Source organism: Lynx rufus, unplaced genomic scaffold (genome assembly GCF_022079265.1).
Source record: "Lynx rufus isolate CCGP_SWC_20201006 ecotype Redwood Valley unplaced genomic scaffold, mLynRuf1.p SCAF_13, whole genome shotgun sequence".
NCBI classification, from domain to species: domain Eukaryota; kingdom Metazoa; phylum Chordata; class Mammalia; order Carnivora; family Felidae; genus Lynx; species Lynx rufus.
In genome coordinates, this window is record NW_025814827.1 from 8,212,958 (window position 1) to 8,233,907 (window position 20,950).

Below are 20,950 nucleotides of genomic sequence, written 5' to 3' on the forward strand. Positions count from 1 at the left end.
GGATATTCACTTTTACATGACGCTCATTTAAGTCTTGCCTTTCTTTCTTCGCCCATTTGGAACGCAGTCGTAGATTATGGATACCAGTCCTTTGTGAGGAATACTCACCGTACGTATTGCTCCCATGTGTGTGGTTTGCCTTTTCACTTTTTTTTTTGTTTTAAGAATTTTATTTTTTATTTAAAATTTTTTTAATAATTTTTTTTAATGTTTATTTGTTTTTTTTGGGGGGGTGGGGGGTTAGAGAGAGAGGGAGACACAGAACCCGAAGCAGGCTCCAGGCTCTGAGCTGCCAGCACTGAGCTGAAGTCGGATGCTCAACCGAATGAGCCACCCAGGCACCCCTAGTTTTTATTTATTTAAATGTTTACTTATTTATTAGAGAGAGTGACAGAGGGGTAGAGAGAGAGGGAGACAGAGAATTCAAAGCAGGCTTCACACTGTCATCACAGAGCCCGACGCGGGGCTCGAACCCACAAACCGTGAGATCATGACCTGAGCCAAAGTCTGACACTTCACCAACTGAGCCACCCAGGTGCCCTTGCCTTTTCACTTTCTTAATGGTATCTTTTTTGTTGTTGTTGAACATTCATTTATTTTTCATCATTTTGTTCTTAATGGTATCTTTTGATGAGCAAAAGTTTTTCATTTTGATGAAGTCCAATTTGTCGTTGTTTTTATAAATTTCTGCTTTCTGTGCCCTGTTAAACCACTTCTGCTTACGAGACTGTCGGGCAGACTTTTCACTCTCTGTCTTCTGGTTACTCTTGAAGTTTAAGCTCCGTGAAGGTTTTACTCCCCAAAAAGAAATACTTATTTAGAAACTGATGTTATTCTAAATGGGTAAGACTTTCTGTTTGCAGGTATTGGTAAGGGCAGTCCCGAGTGGGGAAGAGCTGGAACGAAGTCCCGAGTGCCTGGGGGCCATGAGAGTGTTTTACAGACCTTTACCCAGAGCCTCATCCTGGCCTCAAAGCTGCATTCCGGCCAGCAGGTGCTCTCACTGTTTCAGGTGCAAGCGCTCTCTGGATGGCTTACAGCCCTGAGCCCACAGCGCTATCTCTGTCAGCACTGTGGGGGCGGGGGGGGGTACCTCATCTACCCGGTATTATTTAAATCTCATTCAGATACCCAGGAATGATTTTTAGGAACGATGTCTGTTGGACAAAGGAGGAAAGTGAAGCTCAGAGAGGTTAAGTAACTTGTCAGAGGTCACACAGCCATTACGTAACCTAACTGGACCCAGGGCTGTGCATCTTCCCCCGTCTGGGACTCTCTGCCACCAGGGTGGGAAAAAGGAGGGTGGAAAGAGAATAGGCAATGGTGTTCTACCCTGGCTCTTTCTCAGGCGGCCCCTCCCCCCCCCAGCCAGGTTGCTGCCTGGCCTCGGGCCCCATCCGCACCCCCACCCGCCCCCCGCTGGCGGACTGCAGGAAGGAGGCACAGATGGCAGGCGAGGACGAGGCCCCCAGCCAGGCTCACCCAGCTGTCGCTTTGGAGAGCACCACGCATCTCCTCCTCCTCCTGCCTTGAACAATTGGGAGCTGGCCAGCCTGGCCCCAGCTGTTCCCTCTCTCTGGTCCAGGGCTCCTGCAGACCCACACTTCTGAGGCCTTTGTCTCTGGGGGTGGCGGTGGCCGGAGTAGCGGGGAGAAGCGTGACTCTCCGAACCACAGGGCTGGACAAGATCTTAGAGAACAATGGGTGCAACGGCTCATTTTACAGATGGGGAAACTGAGGCCCAGCAACACAAAGAGACCTTTCCAAGCTCACAAGGAGCCAGGCAGAGAAGTCAGGCTTCCTCACTGCCAGCAAAGCTTAGGATTTAGGGGTCAGGGGGGCTCAGGCAGGTTCCATTCCATTCCCCCACCAAGCTTTCACCAGAACAATTCTACTTGTCCTGATTTTACACAATGACCTTCCACCTCTGACTTTATCTCGGGGGTCTTTATCTGGGTCCACAGACCCCGTAGGTCTGTGAGCTTGGACAGGAGAGAAATGTCACCAGCTTCGGACTGCAATTTGTTATTTCCTTTGTTTATAAATGTAGGCAACAAAGCCCAGCAAGAATAGCCGAACCTGTAACTTTTTCATCACTAATCACAGATGTTTTCAGATCACATCATATTCTGCTACTGTTGTCCCCACATAATGTTTACATTCAGCACTACTGTGAAATGACAGCACTTATGAGGTGCTCCCCTTGGCCATGTTATTTAGTGTGTTATATTTAATCTACATTATTTAATGTGTTATTTAATATACATTAATTAATGTGTTACACTTAATATAAAAGCACATATCCTACTATGTCATAGTTCTGGTATAATTTTCGTAACTATATGTCAGTACTGTTGGTTTCTTTTCTAATCCTAGTTTGTGTAATTAAAAATGTTATTCTCGGGGCGCCTGGGTGGCTCAGTCGGTGAAGCGGCCGACTTCGGCTCAGGTCATGATCTCACGGTCCGTGAGTTCGAGCCCTGCGTCGGGCTCTGTGCTGACAGCTCAGAGCCTGGAGCCTGTTTCCACTTCTGTGTCTCCCTCTCTCTGACCCTCCCCCGTTCATGCTCTGTCTCTCTCTGTCTCAAAAATAAATAAACGTTAAAAAAAAAATGTTATTCTCTGAAGGGGTCTATGGGCTTATCCAGATTGCCCCCCCCGCCCCCCGCCCTTACCGTTAAGAACCTGTCTTATTTGCACAGCATGTTCCAGCGTTAAGAACTAAAGTTTGAAAACTCTCATGCTATATCTATTAACCTCAGGAGACTAAGATTGGGGCCGGAGTCACTCGAGATCAAGGAGTAAACCAGAGGGAAGGGGGCTGGCACCCTACGTGGGGAGCCCGCGGGCACGCCCTATACCGGGCACCCTCTGAGGCTTTCTGTGACATCTCACTGAATCCTCAGGAGGGCCTCTGGTTGAGACTCAGCGTGTCTTCCATTTTACAGCTGGGGAAACAGAGGCACAGAATAGGAGGTGACTTGCCCAAAGCACATGGCTAGTAAATGGTGGAGTCGGGACTGGAGTCCAGGCCCACGGACGTCAGAACCTTCATGCCTCATCACTGGGCGTCGTGCCTCCCTGTCCGGGCAGACGGAAGCTTCTCACAGAAAGTCCCTGGGGTGTTGCTGTTGCCTGGGTGCTTCTCTTGGTGGGGGGCAGGGAGCAGTGAGGAGATGAGATTCTGAAGGATTTGGGGCCCCAGCTGATCGTCTGACACGTGGGGGCACCCACGAGCTGTGCCGCCTTGACCAAGTCCCTCGCGCTCTCTGGGCCACTGTGTCTCCATCTATAAAATGCAGGGTTCTAAGCGCGGCCATCCCTGCCATGCCCCTCCCGTCCCCTATATCACTTCTGCTCCCTGAAGCGTCCGGGGTCCGTGGACACAGGAGGCGGGAGCTGCAGACGCTGAGGCCTCGTGGCCGCACGCCTCACAGAGCAGGCAAGTGTCTCTCGAGGGCTTGGGGAAGGCCCTTCCGGTGAACAGATCTCATGGGCTGAAATTGTACAACTAGCTGCACATTCCTCTGGGTCTCAAGGATTTGGGCTCCTTAAATCTTACCCTAACCTTAACCAAATGCGAATCCCGTGGGTTGGAGGGGAGCCACTGTCACCACCAACACCTCGGTAGGTCTGATTTGGGCCTCTGGCCAGGGGCTGAGGGCAAGAACCCCTGGGAAAGAGCCCCGAGGGCATCTGGGCACGCCCTGCAACCCTGGGAAGACACTTCTCTTTGGGGCCAGGATTTCTCATGGATACAGGGAGGTGTGAGAACATGTGATCACTGGAGGCTCCTCCGACCCTGATAATGTGTCAACGTGAGGCTGGAATTGGGGCACTGGGGAGGGGGGTGAGGAGGGGCGGCTGGGAGGGCTGTGAGGCCTCAGGCCGGCTCAGAGCACAGAATCTCAAACTCACACCCACCCAGAGGTCCTGTGCCTTGGATCTGAGCCAGCCAGACTCCAGAGAGCCCCCTGTCCCGATCCCCAGCACCTCTTCTCCCCATGATGTGAAATGAAGCGTGTTATAGTTGTTAACAATACACGCGGTATAGCTCAGTTTATTGAGTCCTTGCTGTATACCAGCCGTCATGGTAAACCTCCACATGCCTTATCTCATTTAACCCTGGCAGACAGGGGGGGCTCCGATAAGCAGGCAGGCTGACTACAGAAGGGCATGATCAGGTGCCAAAATGCCCCCAGGCCTCTCCCCAAGTTCCCCTTCCTCCGGGCATTCCCAGCAGTCCCGCCAGTGTGCCCCCACACCCCCAGCCCCGTTCCCTTTTGGGCACAAATGACTGGGCTGCGAGTACCTTCCTCTCTACAATGCTCAGTGACTGTATCAACCAGAGAGAAGCCTCCCCCTCGCTGGTTGCAGGCTGGGAAGCCCACGGGCTATTTCTGGGCCTGGGTGGACCGAGGAAAGGGAGGGAGTGGGCAAAAGCCCTTGTCATCACCAAGCTCCTACTTACTGAGCACACACTGTGCCAGGCTATGTGCTGAGTGCTTTATATAGCATTTTGATTAATCATCCTGGCGCCGTGAGAAATAAGTATCAGTATTATCACAAATAGAGAAAGTGAGGCACAGAGAGGGTACATGCCCGGGGTTTCACAGCTAAGGGATGGAGCTCTGATTTCTAAAGGTGTGGGAGGCTCCAGACCTGAGAAGGAAAGTGGGGAGCAGATCCAGCTAGCTGGCAAAGGGGTCTGGTGTCTAGGCTGGTGCCTCTGGGGGAGTTAGGCCCATGGCGCAAGTTCACAAAGTCCTCATGAACCAGGCCCTATTATTTCCAACCTCAGTGGCTCTGCTAGGACTGAAGCCAGGGAGACAGTTCAGCAGAGGCCCTGACCCAAGGCAGAGGGGTGAGATTCTTTGACCTCTCAGGATATCCACCAGTCAGACTGCCTCCCTGGTCCCCTGTACCTCAAATCCCGGGGTCCCAGCCCACAACCGCGAACTAAAATAAGGGACCAACACTTCCCTGTCTGCCTAAGAGCTTGCCTTCACTTCCCTCAAAAAAAGGCAGTCATTCTTCCAAAAAAGGGAAAAACATAAAGTGAGGCTGTCAATCTCGGCCCTCAGACAAATGGAATGAAGTTGTGACTTCTCTCTCAGAGCACAATTCTCCCTCCCCCCTTTCCCCAAAGTCACTTACTGTACATTCAGGCTGTCACAGGCTTTGAGATGCAAATTGCACCAAGCGGAAGGCAGCTTGAAGAACAAAGACCGATTGAGGAAAGATCTGAAAAATGGATTTGGAAAAGGCTCTCTGAATTCCCCCCGGGAGAGGGGGAGACCTGTCTGCAGAAGGGAGCAGTGATGGAGATTTGAGGCTTTTCCACGGGAGCCAGCAGGGTTGAGGAGCTCAGTGCCGATGTGGGGAGTGATAGGGAGGGAGTGTTCCAGAAATCCGGAATGGAAGCAAAGGCTTTGGGTGAGCAAAAAGTCTGATTTTATTAGTCTTCAGCACCAGGCTGGGCACTCATTTTTCACCTTTCTTTTATTATTAGGCGTCGAATGTACTGTGAGTCATGGAGCTAACTGGTCTGCCAACTTCTGGGGTCGGTTCCAGAGTAAGAGCAGCTGGGTCAGTAATACTGTTCTAAGGTCTTTAACAGAGGGGCAGTCCCCTTCAGGCTGGGAAGCCCCTGCAGGGCATCACCTCGTCCCTAGGGCCTGCAGGAGAGGGGTTCCCCAGGACCAGCAAAGAGAAAACCCCAGCTGGGAAGATGGGGCACGGGAGTCTCGGGACCTGGCCTCAGGTCAGCCCGATGCCCCCTGGCTGAGCACCAGCTGTGTGTAGCCCTGTACAAGTCAGACATGTTCCTCACCCTCAGGGCTCTCAGTCCAATCTAGGCAACTAACTGAACTGCAAACTTTATGCTGACAAACACTTGGTCTTGTTTACTGCTGTATCCCTGGTCTTGGAATTGTGACTGAAATGTAGTAGGTGCTCAATAAACATTTGTTGAATGGATGGGTGGATGGATCGGTGGATGGGTGGGTGGATAGATGGGTGGGTGGATGGATAGGTGAATGGATGGATGGATGGATGGATGGATTGATGGATGAGCGGATGGATGGATGGATGGATGGATGGGTGGATGGATGAGTGGATGGATGGATGGATGGATGGATGGGTGGATGGGTGGGTGGATGGATAGACGAGTGGATGGATGGATGGACGGATGGATGGATGGATGGACGGGTGGGTGGATGGATGGATGGATGGGTGGATGGGTGGGTGGATAGGTGGGTGGGTGGATGGATAGATGAATGGATGGATGGATGGACGGACAGATGGATGGATGGATGGATGGATGGGTGGATGGATTGGTGGATGGATTGATGGATGGGTGGATGGATGGGTGAGTGGGTGGATAGATGGATGGGTGGATTGATGGATGGGCGGATGGATTGATGGATGGGTGGGTGGATGGATAGATGAATGGATGGATGGATTGATGGATGGGTGGATGGATGGATGGATGGGTGGATGGATGGATGGATGGATGGGTGGGTGGATGGATAGATGAATGGATGGATGTACGGATGGATGGATGGATGGACTGATGGATGGGTGGGTAAGTGGATGGATGAGTGGATGGGTGGATGGATGGATGGATGGGTGAGGAGATGAAAAAATAGATGGATACACTAATTATTTAGAAAATAATGAAGCATTTAGGAAGTACCCTAATACCCATGATCACAGAATGCCTCTGGGTGGGTACTGGGATGGGGAAAGCTTTATGGAACTGGCCTCATTTGAGTTGAGTCTTGTGGAATGAGAAGGAGCTATTCTTGTATTTTGCACAGAGCCTACCAGCAGCACACTGGTGAGGACATATTCAAACAAAACGGTGTTAGAAGGGAAGAGAGCGTGACAGCTAAACTGAACGAGAGAAAGCATGTGGCCTAACCTAATCATTTTGCAGAAGGGAAAACTAAGGCACGGGAAGGTCAACTGACTCACCTAAGGTCACACAGCAACTAAGTGGCAAGGCAGAGATTCAAGCCAGGTCTGCCTGCTTCTAGAGCCTGATCTCTTAGCTGCCCATCCTGTGTTGCTCTCCTGCTCCGGGCTCTGCTCTCTTCCCTGAGACACCTTGTGGAGTTTTGCTACCATTGCTGCTCAGGCCCACCTCTACCACTTACTCTTGTGGGGCTGGGAAGATGGGGAGCAGTTGTTCAGCTCTGGTTAAGACCCCCTACCCTTGAACACCAAAGACGGGACAAAAAGCAAGAGAGGCCACACTGATTGGATTGGGGGTGAAGAATGCAACACCCCAGACCCAAGTTCAAGGGGGAAATGTTTTGCCACCAGGTCACTGACCCTCAGCAGGCATGGAGTGGGGGGCAGGTGCATAGAACTTGCACAAGGGGGTAGAAGTGACCCCCACCTAGAGACCAAGGCTAGCATCCCAGTCCCAGAATCAGGTTATTTTCATTATATGCAGCTAAATCTGAACATAATTTAAACCAGGGCCCCAGTTTCTGGAGAATAACGCCCAATCATTGTGAACGGCTGGCAGGGAGGAGTTAAGACGGGCACGTTCGATAGCTTCCTCCATGCACCACGGAGTTGGTTCCTTGAGCAAGACATACATGGGTAGGACCCTCTCAGGAAACTCCCACCTGCCTGGATCCCCAGTGGATGCCCCCTGAGCCTCTCAGAGACCAGGATGGATGTAACTAAAGTGCCCCAACGCCCAGCATGGGGCTGGGTGATCAGTCCAAGCCCAGTGACTGAAGGAGCGACAGTATCTTGTCTGGTCTCTTGCTCCAGGACACTTCTCTCCACCTCTTCCTGCTGACCGAAACTGTTGCTTCGGTCCTTCAGACAGGAAGCTTCTCACAGAGTCTAGGAAATACCTGGCTCTCCTGGCCTCCAGCGGGGATGGACAAATGGTATTGGCAAATCAGAGGAGCTCATAAAATACCCGTTGAATTAATGTCCAAGGACATCCTGGGAGACATTCAACAACGGTAGCAACAACACAAGGCACATGTCCAGACGCGCCTCTGCCTCACCCTCTGGAAGGTGGGCAGGCCCGCTGCTGGGACAGCCACTTGTGTGCTGTGCGATCTTGAAGGAGTCACTTGACTTCTCCGAGCCTCTGTTTCTTCATCTTTAAAATGGGGAGAATAGCCCTACGTTCATCATGGGACTTGAGGTGAGATTCAAAAGCAGCAGTTACGTGAGACTCTGCAAATCCGCCCAGGTGATTCTAGCATGCAGCCGGGACTGAGAACCACTGGGTTACGGGGAGACGCAGACTCCTGATGTCCAGGCCAGGTTTCATTCCTTTCTACCAGCTGTCATTCGGGATACCAGGTAGCCGGCTAAGCAAAAACTCTGTTTCCAGCTTGGCCTTCCTGCAGCCGGGGATCTGGAGGCGGTGGCTTGCAGCAGCAAAGGGGCGGTGCACCTGGGGAGGCCCAAGTGGTTAATCAGGCCGCTGGGCACAGTGCCTGGTCTCTGGAATATTCATAAGGCCCCTCCAGCTGTGCCAGGCAATCAGGGTGCTGATTGCTCCCCCATCTGCGGCTTAACGTTCCACTCCAGAGAGGACAGAGCTGGCGGCAGAATGTTAACTAGGGAAAAAACAGCCTTCGGCCTTCGCAACAGCAGCCCGAGCGCGAGCCCCAGGGAAGACAAACTCACGTCTTCAAGATCTGCCAGCCAGAACTTATCGGCTCACCAGCGTCCGGAGCAGTGGAAAGGGGTGTGGATTCAGAAGTTGGTAAGCTGGTTTCGGGTCCAGCTCCTGCGCTGACCAACTGTGGGCCCGTTTCTGCAGCCTCGGTTTCCCCACCTGTAAAACGCAGATGGCTCTGTCTACCGCCCAAGAGGACTGATTTTCAGGTTTTGTTGGGCTAGAGTGCTGTACAAAGGCAAGGCATCATCCCTGCCGCTGTTTGGAGTCGCTGTGGCCACGCTTCCTACCCCGCAGAAGTTTTCAGTCACAAATACTGAAATCTGAGGCCAAGAGGCTGGGGTCTCTCTCTCAGAAGTTTCACTCAGGATGGGGATTTGGCGGTCCTGGGCTAGTGCTGTTCTCACTGGGCCTGAGCCTCTCAGAGAGACAAGAAAGGAATGGGAAGGCCACCTGATAACTGACGTGGGGAGGGGGGGCGGATAAGAAAAGAACTTCAGAAGCAGACAATGCTCTGTGGCCTTCTGGTTGCTGGGGGGAGGGAGGGGGGGAGGAAATAGCCTGGAGCCAGTCCGAGTAGGGACAAAGGTGTGCCTTCATGAGTCCACAGTGCGTAATTGATGCTCAAAGCTATGATTAGGATCCACCAAGAAAGGGCCCAAATGTTTTCGGTGTTTCTACCGAAAAACTCAGGAAACTGTTTTTAGAGCGATTTCTGTCAAACGGAGGGGAAAGAAAACCCGGCGCTAAAGTAATAGAACCTTCTTCCGAAAATCGACCGATGTGGAACAGCTCCTCTCTACTGCTGACAGATAATGAGAGGGTTCTGAACTTGGCATTATTGTTATTGTTTGTAAGCCTCTCCCCAGCCCAGCTGGGCCAGGCCTGCAGGCTCGGCGTGACCACAGTGGGCAGGAGACTGGCAGGCTTGGCCCACGAAGCGGAGGAGGGGAGGCATTTGCCCTGATGCCCGAGGACCTCCTCTCTGGGCGTGGACCCTGCTCCCCATGGTCTCACTCGGTCCTGCCTCAAGCTAAGGGGACCTCCTAGATCAAAGAGTTGCTTCAGCCACCCACCCCACTGACACCCCTCGCCCTCACTGCAGATACTTCCGTCTTGCTAGCATTTTCTCCAGCAAGTTACATGCATGTGTAACTCTGGGAGGAAACATTTGCAACAAACATAATGGAGGGCCGAACGGAGCCCCTCTCTACCGCCTCTGAGAACGCAAGGGCTCCCTCTTTCTGCCAACAAACTGCTTTTATTTATTTATTTTTTCTCTAAAATACAAAACATTAAGTGTTCCCCTAAAAACAAATTTAGAAGCTATGGCTAAGGAAAAAGAAGGAAATGAAAGAATTCGAGATCCCAATACTCAGAGATAACCCCTATTAACATCAGGTGTATCTTCTCCCAGTCTTTTCCGGCTCGGTAGATGGATGGGATAGAAATTTTCTAATGAGATTAATGATGTTTGACCTTTTTGTTTCACTTAACAGTTGGTCATGAAATTTTCTCGCATCAAACACTCTCCTGCATCAGCCGTTCTCAAAGTGTGTTCTGGGGAGATTCCCAAGACTTTCAGGGATTCTGTTGGGTTGAAACTATTTTTATAATAATACGAGGACAAGATGTGTCTTATTCACTGCTATTCTCTCACAAGTATACAGCAGAGTTTTCCAGAGGCTGCGTGCACGGTATTAAAACAGGCTGAATGCAGGAGCAGATATACAAATCTAATATAAATACATACATAACATGCAAATTTTCTATTAAGCCGGATGAACTTAAAGAGATTTGCAAAAGGGTAAGACAATGCTTTTCTTCTCATTAATTTTTTGTGTTTTGGAAAATAGCTATTTTTCACAAAAATATGTTTCTTGGGAGAACGTGAAACGGGTTCATTAATGTTATTTTAAATGAATTAGGGGCTCCTGAGTGGCTCAGTCAGTTAAGCGTCTGACTTTGGCTCAGGTCATGATCTCATGGTCCGTGGGTTCGAGCCCCATATTGGGCTTTGTGCTGACAGCTCAGAGCCTAGAACCTGCTTTCAAGTCTGTGTCTCCCTCTTTCTCTGTCCCTCCTCTGCTTGAGCTCTGTCTCTCTCTCTCTCAAAAATAAGTAAACATTTAAAAAAATAAAAATAAATAAATGAATGAACAAATAGCTATTTTTGAAATTCCTTTGTTCTTATTTTGAATATGCCAAATACTGACAGAGCCCATCTAAGTAAAAGTTCTTTGGCGTCCTCAATACTTTAAAAAAGTATAAAGTGATTCTGAGCTGAGCACTTGGCCACAACTGCTTTACATCATCAGTTTTTTTTTTTTTCAACGTTTATTTATTTTGGGGACAGAGAGAGACAGAGCATGAACGGGGGAGGGGCAGAGAGAGAGGGAGATACAGAATCGGAAACAGGCTCCAGGCTCTGAGCCATCAGCCCAGAGCCCGACGCGGGGCTCGAACTCACGGACCGCGAGATCGTGACCTGGCTGAAGTCGGACGCTTAACCGACTGCGCCACCCAGGCGCCCCACATCATCAGTTTTTTAAAAAAATGTTTGTTTTTGGGAGAGAGCAAGCAGGGGAGGGGCAGAGAGAGAGGGAAACAGGAGACCGAATCCCAGGCAGGCTCTGCGCTGTCATCACAGAGCTCAATGCAAGGCTCCAACTCGAGAACAGCAAGGTCATGACCTGAGCCAAAATCAAGAGTCGGATGCGTAACTGACTGAGCCAGCCAGGCACCCCTACATCATCAGTTGCGATGGCTGCAGAGCTTCCCTTCATGTGGATGTCCCCTAAATTCATTCACACATTTCCTTACTGATAGACCTGCAGGTTGCTTCCAATCTTCACTATTATAAAAATGCTGCATGAACCATCATGCACTTCTGTCGAGTGAAAACTTACTGAAATCAGAGAAAACAACAGAAACCAACTGGCAGAGTGAGTCACCGCCAGCCCGTTATCAGTCACCTTAAACACAACGTATCACAGAACGCGAACGAATTAAGTTGAAAAGCTCTGTGTACGTGGAATACATACGTATGTGTCCAGATACATTATCTCCATCCCGAGTCTCACACTCCATACAGAGTACCTGTTTTTCTTGCTGTTCTTGAAATGTTTACAAATTCTATCATATTCTAGACCAGTGCTTCTACTCACAAAAGCAAACTCGTTGGTACCACTGTAGAAACTGAGAGGAAGAGTTTAGAAACTTTTAAGCAATTTGAGAGAGAAATTTTCTCTCTGTAGGAAATAATCGTAAAAAAGATCGAGCACTGAAGAATGTTGCAAACATTTTTTTTTTTTTTTTTTTGTATACTTGAGACTGTTTCTGTTGGACGGATTCCCTGAAGTGGGATTGCTGGGCCAGTGGATATGCGTGTTTACATGCTAATGGTTATTGCCAAGCTACCTGTAAGTTTGACGTAAATACATCAAGTACACTAAGAATGTGTTCTGTCACAGCCTTGAAATACCAAAGATGATTATACTTTTATATCTTTTCCTATTTTAGTAGGTTAAAAGACTGATTTTCATCTTCTGTGAACTACTTTTTCATATTGTTTGCCTGTTTTCTACTGGGTTCTTTTTCTCATTGGTTTTTCTGGACCGCTTCTCTATTCTGAACATGGATCTGTTGTCTGTTATATAGCACCAATCCTGTATCAGTGATGTGGCTTGCCTTAAATTTTCCCTACCTGTCTCATTGCAGTATAGAAACTTTACCTTAAAAAAAATTTTTTTTGTTCCAATCTATTCATCATTTCCTTTATGGTTTGGGGATTTTTGTCTTGCTTAGAAATCCTTTCCTTATTGCCTGATTTAAAAAAATACTCGCCGGGGCACCTGGGTGGCTCAGCCGGTTAAGCATCAGACTTCGGCTCAGGTCATGATCTCACTTGTGGGTTCGAGCCCCACGTCAGGCTCTGTGGCTGACAACTCAGAGCCTGGAGCCTGCTTCAGATTCTGTCTCCCTCTCTCTCTCTCTGCCCCTCCCCTGCTTGCACTCTGTCTCTCTCTCTCTCAAAAAAATAAACATTAAAAAAATAATAAAAAAATACTCTCCATTTCCTGTAATATACTTACAGCTTTTTCTTTTCTCTCTTGTCTCCTTTCTCTTTTCTTTTAATGTTTAGATCTTTAACACATCTGGAATTAATTTTTGTTACAGTGTGAGCCACTGACTATTGTCCTTTGCAAGCCACACATACTGTGGAGTATCGCTGGGGTGCCAGCAATGGGCTTGAGCCCCAGTTGGGACCAACCCAAACGTGGCTGGGGGACCTGCTTCGGCTGGAGTTTAGCTGGTCCCGTAAGTAGATGGAGATCTGAGCCCATCTGGTTCGAGAGGGGAGACGAGCTACATTTCAGAATCCTTCCGAACGTGTTAAGAGTTGTTGTGGGCATCTGTGGGCAAAGTCCGTGAGCAGAGCTAACGATTTTGCCAGGCAAGTCCCCAAACGCCTTTCCTATGCTATGTGGTCCACAAAGAGCTTCCATACCTACCATCCCAGTCCATGCCAACATCATGCATGTAGACGGGGGAGGATTCAGCATCCCCGTTTTGCCATTAGGGGAAGCTAAGGTGCCGAGAGGTTAGGTGGTGTGCCTGAGATCGCGTGGCTGGCAAGTGGCAAAGCCCACCAGAATCCAGGCTTCCTGCCACCAGGGCCATGTCCTCAGTGTCACTGCAGCTGCCCCTTTTAGTGGGGGGAGGACATGGCCTACGGCTTTCCCAAATCTGTGTTCTCCTACCGTGGGTAGGAGAGACTGGAAAAATCCATCCTCCACCGCCAACTGACGGCGGATTTTGAGAACTGACGCTTCCTTCCGCTCCTCCCCTGAGTGGTTTGGCGGAGGGTGGGAGTAGAGATGAGTCAGGCCGGCGAGGGAGAGCTCAGCCATAAACAAGCGAGACTGACAGCGAGCACTTTCCCTGAGGCGCGTGACCTCCCACGGGCCTCCAGGGACTCTGCCTGAACGCAGAGCTTCAAAATTTCATGATCTAGGTTTTGCAGATTTAATTGGCTATATTCACAAAGGCGGCCACCGAAGGAGGAAAACCTTTAGATGGGAAGTGGGGACGAGGGAGAAGATAAATTATTTCCAGCCTCTCAGCAGAGAGCTCGAAATGTTTTTTTAATGAGTGTGTCATTTTTGCAGCCGTCCCGCGTGCCTATGGCTGGGTCTTCACCCTCCCCACCTCCAAACCAAAAGGGCATCCGGGATACACAATGGCAGGGCCGGACCTGGTCTTGGGGGTCACCCAGAGATCCGATGTCCCAGTCCCCAGTTAACGGGAACCCCACGTATCTGAAGGGAAGTGACTTGTCCAAGCGCTTCCAGGAACAATCTTTGGGGAAGTGTTGGGAACCGATCTCAGGTCTCCGGGATCCTGGCCTGCACCTGTTCTGGCAAACCTCAGGAAAACCCTGGGGAGGGCACAGCCACCCGACACATGACGAGGAAGCAAAACGGCGGGGCGGAGGGTGGTGGTGCAGAGGGAAATGGAGGCAACAAGCTCAACAGTGACCAAGAAGGGCTTCTCCCTGCTCTGGGCCACAGCCGGCGCTAGGGAGGTGCGGGTCCTACCTGCTCCAGGGGGATGACCAGGAAGGAGCCACCTCCCGCGCTCTCGGTGACAATGGCCAGGAAGCGGGCATTGACAGCACAGAAGTGGTTGTCGTGCACATTCTTGGTGATGGGGATACCGTCGAAGCAGTGCTCCCTGTTGGCCACCTTCCCGTAGACGTTCCGGAACTTGGAGCTGCGGTATTGTGGACGCCAGGACATCTGTGAGGGACCAGGAGAGACAAGGGTCAGGCAGGTCACTGCTTCCGGAAGGGCCTGGCCTGGGCACTGGGTGGAGGGATGTGGAGACAAGGGAAGGGGCCTCTGAGAATGCAGGGTCCCCTGTGTGCCCCGCCCCATGCTGGAGGACTTACTGTCGTAGCAAACTCTTGCAAGAGCAAAGACTGGCATGAGGGCACTCACACATTTCTTGTCTTTTTACACACTCCCATCCCACCCTCCAGACAAGATGTAAGGTCCTTTCACTTTCGAGGGACATGGCATGTGACACATGTGACAGAGCAGACCATCCACCCAGCAACACGTATGGGCTGCCTTTTGTATGTCAAAGATGGTGCTCAATTCAGTATGGGAGGTACAGACAGAGGAGGCTGGGTGTCCATAAAAGTGGAGGGTGGGGGAGATGTCCCCCTTTAGGTGCAAAGACACAACCATCCATTACCATCCCCCCCTCTGGTTCTCTCTAGAGCCAGATCCACAAATGCACCCTCAGAAATCTCTTAGTCCTATATCTCACCATCATCACCAGGCACAGAGAAGTTAAGTGACTTGTCCCAGGCCACACAGCTAATAAGTAGAGCCCTGAACACAGGTCTCCCGATTGGCAATCTGAGACTCTTTCCTATCCCAGCCTACCCTTCGGAGCAAGGTTTCTCAACGCGTGGTCCAAGGATCACCTGTATCAAAATCATCTGAGCCTCGTACAACATTTGTGAGAAATGCTGACCCCTGGGTCCCAGTCCAGACCTACTGAATCCAGTATTTGGGGCTGGGGCCAGAAATTGGCATTTTAATTCAGCTTTCCTCCCACCTGCAGGAAACACACCGTGAGACAGAGGCACATTGAAGTTTGAGAGCCCCTGTTCTAGACAAGGGAGTGGTGCCCCTCCCAGCCCCTCGCTACCCACCATTGATGACACAGGCTCCAACCGACCAACCAGCTGGCCCCTACTGCATGCGTGTCCCGTGCCATGCAGCCAAGAACGCAGATGTGCACGAGTAGGTGCAAAGAAGACTGAGTGGGCAGCCCACAGCGGAGTGCAGCTTCGCTACAAGATGGTGCCTCCTAGGGGAAAGCCCTATAAATGGGCATCATCACAGATGGAGCCCACATAGGAGTGCTCTTGGTGGACATGTCTCTACGTGCGACGGGCCACACGCGAGTCCCCAGCTGGGGCCTGGCACGCAGCTGGAGCTCAACAGTGCTGTGTAAATGAACATGCTCTGGCCCAACTTTGCCATCATCAATGCCTTCCCCTTATTGCCAAATCTCCTGATGTCTCCCACCCCATCTCAGGACAGAAAGAGGCAAGGGTAGTATCCTTACAGGAAATTTCCAAGGGACGTCAACACAAAAGGAAGCACTACCGCAGAATCAGGATACCAGCTCTGGGAACTGGAAAACAAAACTTTGCATTTGATTTAAATAACGCCCCGAGCTCAGCCGTAAAGGTCTCTTCATTGAAGGAAGGAGTTCAGATCCAATAAGGAGAATCTCGGGGAAGAGAATCTCTGAGAATCTCAGGGAATCTCAGGGAAGGTTCCTCACCTGCCAACAAATCCTCTTCCCACCCGCTCCCTGAACCACCTCACCCCTACCTTCTCCACTGCCCAGATCACTCCACACTCCAAGGGGCCTTCTCCCTGGTGCCACTCCTCCCTCCCTCCCAGCCTCTGCCCACACTGCCACCCACTCCATCTGCCTTCTCTGGTCCCTGCCCAAGTTTGCCAGGACTGGTCACGACAAAGTCCTGCTGGAGGGCAAGTGCACTGAGCCCAGATGGGAGCCTGGTCAGCACTCCTGGCTGCATGATCTTGGGGAAGCCCCCTCCACTCTCAAGGCATCAATTCCATGTCAGGATTACATCAGCGATGCCCAGAGTGGGGTCCCAGGTGGTCACTCACGATCCCCTTACATGGTACAGAGATGAAGTTTTAAATTTTAGTAGTTGCGTGTTTATTTTAATTTGCATTAGAAATAATATAACTTGCATGCCAAATCTACGATTTCACAGATATTACTGCTAATAAGGCTAAGTTAAAAAATAATGAATCAATTAAAAAAAAATACAGTATGAAAACCATAGCATAGACCTGGCAAAAATCCAGTCTGATATGGGAGTGCTAGGAATTGCTCTGTCCCTTCCACTGGAACAATCTAGATTCCACAGTTCTCATGAAAGAGAAAGAAAGAGAAATTCCAACTCTTGTTCCATGCTGGTGCATTCCCGGCCTTCACCCCTCTTCCCTGCCCAGCCTACGGGGACCGACTTAGCCTTCGGAGACCGACTCAATAGCCCCAGACTCCTCAGAGCCCCTGGACGGCCAGCACCTCTCCCTGAGCAACTAGTCTCCACGTGTCACGAGCTCTCTCTTCCCAGGAGGACAGTCTCAGCTCTGTGGTGGCAGGCAGTGCCCCCAAGGCCTCTGGGCCAGACTGAAGACTGGTTTCTGCTCTTCCTGGGTAGTCCACGTGAGTCCTGGATGCCATGGGGAGACCTGCTGGGCACCCGGCCCGGTGACAGGCCCAGCACCTCCCTGGGTGGGGGGTAGACAGCGTGCAGTTCAGTCTCCCCCAGACCGCAAGGTCCCGAGAGCCACTTCCTAGCCCACGTCTGGCGAGCAAGACGACAATTTCTCTTTCCGCTCCAAGCACAGCCCACGGCCTGGCACCTGGGATGGGCTGAGCCAGGCCCATCGATGACAGCCCAGCACTAAACTCTTCCCCGGTTCAGACTTCACTGCAGGGCCTCATGGGTCGCTGTGAGGATGAAGGGTAACAAGGACCAGACCGGGAGCCACACAGCCCCAGATACACTGCCACCTTTGCTGCTGCCTAGCTGTGTGACTTGGGCAAGCCACTTAACCTCTCTGTGCTATACCTCCGTCGGCTCTTATATAAAGGAGGGTAATAATCCCCGCTACCTCCACGTGTGCGGAGGAGTCAATGCCAAACTGCCGTGACGTGCACAGCACAGCCCCAGGATCCCTCTGGCTGCTCATTTGATAGAGCAGAAAGTGAGGCAGGAGAGAGGAAGGGCTGGGCTCTGTGCAGTCCCCCACCCTGCACTCCCCGCTTCTCCCCCAGAGCCCAGCATGCTCAGGCGTGGGGCCTGCGCCCAGGTCCTCAGGGCCCCCAGCCTGTGTCTGCCATGGCCGGGCAGATCCACACAGGCCTCCTGAGAAACGCCGAGTCCCAGAGCTCCGGCGACATTCAAGCTCCGGCGACAGGCAAGCTGACCTGACGGGCTCTCCGGAGCCTTTCCCACAACACTCACGTTAGCCCGGGTGGAGCCCACGGGTGCTGGCTGTACCTAGGTCTATCTTCCCGTGTGACTTCACCTCCACTGCCTTCTCCTCTCCTCCTGCCTCCTCCCCTTTCTGTGCTGTCCCACTCTCTGCCCTTTCTTCCCTCCCCCCATCTCCCCGGTGCTGCATCCCTCGGGGTGTATACAAGGAGGCATTTGTGGTCAAGGCCCCTGGTGGGCATACCTGTGTTCTTAAACACATCCCACTGGTGTCCCTCATAGCCCAGCTAGTGTTTCTGAGCTGAATGCTGCAGCCTGAGGGTCCAGAGCCCAACCCTCGGGGCTTGGGGCCTGCACTCGGAAGGCCTGTTCTTCCCACGAGCTTGTCTCCCGGGGCTGGGCCCCAGCAGGCCCTAGAATGATGTAAGCCTGCTTCCTGGGAAGAGTGGAGAGTGTCTTTCCAAGGGCTTTGTTCTCCACAAGCCCGGCACTGGCCTCTTCCCACTGGCTGGTAGGCTGGGGCCGGATCTCCAAAGACATTCTCTCCTCTCGGCTAGGCCTTCAGAAGGGCCGGGGGCCCGCGTGGTCCTCATCACTGCGCCTGCGGCCTCACCTCACTCAAAACCCACAGCAAGCGTGCACGGCAGGGGGCTGGACTGGGCGTCTGCGGTCCTGGGTTTCCATTCCCCGATCTGACTCCCGCTAAGCCTTGGGAAAAACACTGTGCCTCTCTGAGTGTCAGGTGCTCCAGCTCTAAAACAAGATCCGTAGTTTGTGATTTTATGTGGTTGTTTAATAAGGATCAAAAGGAGATAACACAGGTGTAAGTCCCATTCAAGACACCACTGCTGCTCCTGTGGGCCCAGGCTATTGAGGGGCATCCAGGAGAGCAGCAACTCATATTCTGCTTTCAAGTATGGAGGAAATTAAACCGGTGCCTGACAAGTTCACGGTAATCTAACCGTCGTGTGGTGGCAAACAGACTGTGGAACGTAAGTGCCATGGGAATTGGACATCAGGGAAGGGGGGTGTCACTGTGGGCCTCACGGGGGCAGAGGCCATCCACCTGTACCAGGCACGGAGGCAGCACGGGGGCCGTGCACAATCCCCGTGGGCAGGAACTACGGCTGTCCTTGTACAGGCTGGGAAACAACCCAGCCCAGATTCAGACAGTTGGCAAGCCCACGAGGCGACTCGAACCTGTTCTTGCCTTCCTGACTCTACAGCCCAGATCAGGTTTGCTCAGACCATTTATGATGAAAGATTTCAATACGTAAAAATAGTTGGGGGACTCCTGGGTGGCTCAGTCGGCTAAGCGTCCGACTTCGGCTCAGGTCACGATCTCGCGGTTTGTGAGTTCGAGCCCCGCTTCGGGCTCTGTGCTGACGGCTCGGGGCCTGGAGCCTGCTTCAGATTCTGTGTCTCCCTCTCTCTCTGCCCCTCCCCCGCTCATGCTCTGTCTCTCTCTCTCTCTCTCTCTCTCTCTCTCTCAAAAACAAATAAATATTAAAAAAAATTGTTGGGAGAATGGTAAAATAATCACCCATCACCTAGGTTAATTATCATTAACATTTTGCCACATTTCTTTTTCTCTCCCCGTGTGTGTGTGCACGCACACATGCACATCTGTCTTTTTTTTTTTTCTTTTGCAGAATCACTTGAAAGGAGGTTGCAAACAACATGACTCTTGTCCCCTCATTACGTCAGCATGCATTTCCTACAAAGGAGGACAATTTCCTACACGAGCACATTTTACCACGATCACATCTAGGAAAATTAACAGTTTCTCAATACCATCTAAGACCCAGCCTATACTCAAAGTGCTCCCAAATGCCTTTTACAGCTCTCCCATATTGTGAACAACCAGGACGGGGAGCCACGTGGCTCCCACGTGTTTCATTTGGTGGTGATCTTTTGCCTCCTCTCCATCTAGAACATCCCCGTCATCTTTTTTTGTTTTCTTTCTTTCTTTTTTTTTTTAATGGCACTGAGTTTTTGAAGACACCAAGTTAGTTGTGTTATAAAACATTCTGGAGATCTGTCACATGTTGCTTTGTGACAGCTTCAAAGTCATTCCTGTATTCTCTGCAAGCTTTAGGAGTCAGGAGTAAAGCTTTGATTCGATTCAGGTTAAAGATGGCCCTGTTACTCGTCGCTTGGCTTTGGTGGGGGCGAGGATGGAGAGGAGAAGGCAGAGGCAACGAGTGCCAAGCACCTGGTCCGACAGAGAGCGGTGAGGGACCGGCTGGGTGCGCTGAGGGTTTGTTCTGAAGGGTGGTGGACCACAGGCCCTGGGGGGCTGACCTTTCCACCCGCAGTTACTAAGGGGCTGACTTCACTCTGAGGTCAGCTGCATGCGTGTGCAGGCAAGGGAACAGAAAACACTCCTCCCTCTTCTGCCCGAGGAGGGGGCCATGCCCAGGCTGGGGTGGAGGAGCTGCCCAGACCTCAAAGGGAAATCAGCGCGGCAGCCAAGAGATGAGCTAAAATCTGGCCCTCTTCCCTTCACCCCCTGACCCCCAAGCACAGCCTTGATCCTGGTGGATCCCCCCAGCTCATTCTAGTGAGGGTGGGACGCACACTCCCTCTCTGAACGTTTCAAGCGCAATCAGCACAGACTGAGACACATTGGAGCTCCTTAAAAAGGACGCCTTTCTTCATGGTTAAGGCTGCCTGCAGTGGAAAAGGAAGCTGCCTTGATGGGTAGTGAGCTTCCCATCCCTGGAAGGGTTCGAGATTCCGGTGGATGACCTGTGATCAGGGTGATGTGGAGAAATGGGTAGGACTAGCTGGTCTTCTGGCCCCAAGATGAGATCACAGAGCTCCTCTGTGAAAGACACTGTGTTGTAACAGAAAGGGGCGTTGGGGTCAGAGTGGCCAGCAAGGGTCATGGTTCTGTTGCCCTGGCCAGGATTTTTCTCTCTCCTGTTGCTAGCTTGTGAGCTCCCTGGTCAGCCAACTCCTTCTGTCCCCCGCACCGCCACACCCCAGCCCCGGCCCAGCCCTGGACCATCCTGTCTAGCAGGAGCCTCACAGTGACCCTGGTTGAATAAGCTCATAGGATGGGGGGAGGGCAGGAGCCAAGGTCAGGCACAACTGCCCGGTTCCCTGGATGCGACACGGTGGAGCCTCCCTCAGGAACCTCACGCCAGAGCTGACTTCAGCTTACTGAGGTCTTGAGTTTCCTTTTCAAACGGATGCCCCACTCCTGCCCACAGGAT

At 51.6% G+C, this 20,950-nt stretch overlaps 1 protein-coding gene across 1 annotated transcript in view; it reads right to left on the minus strand.

Annotated features, from left to right (window-relative positions):
- CORO2B (coronin 2B) overlaps positions 1 to 20,950 on the minus strand; it is a 133,833-nt gene that overhangs the window by 49,952 nt on the left and 62,931 nt on the right. The window contains exon 3 of the mRNA XM_047075673.1: positions 14,263 to 14,463. Coding sequence (XP_046931629.1) covers positions 14,263 to 14,463 — 201 coding nt within the window. The remainder of the gene's footprint in view (positions 1 to 14,262; positions 14,464 to 20,950) is intronic.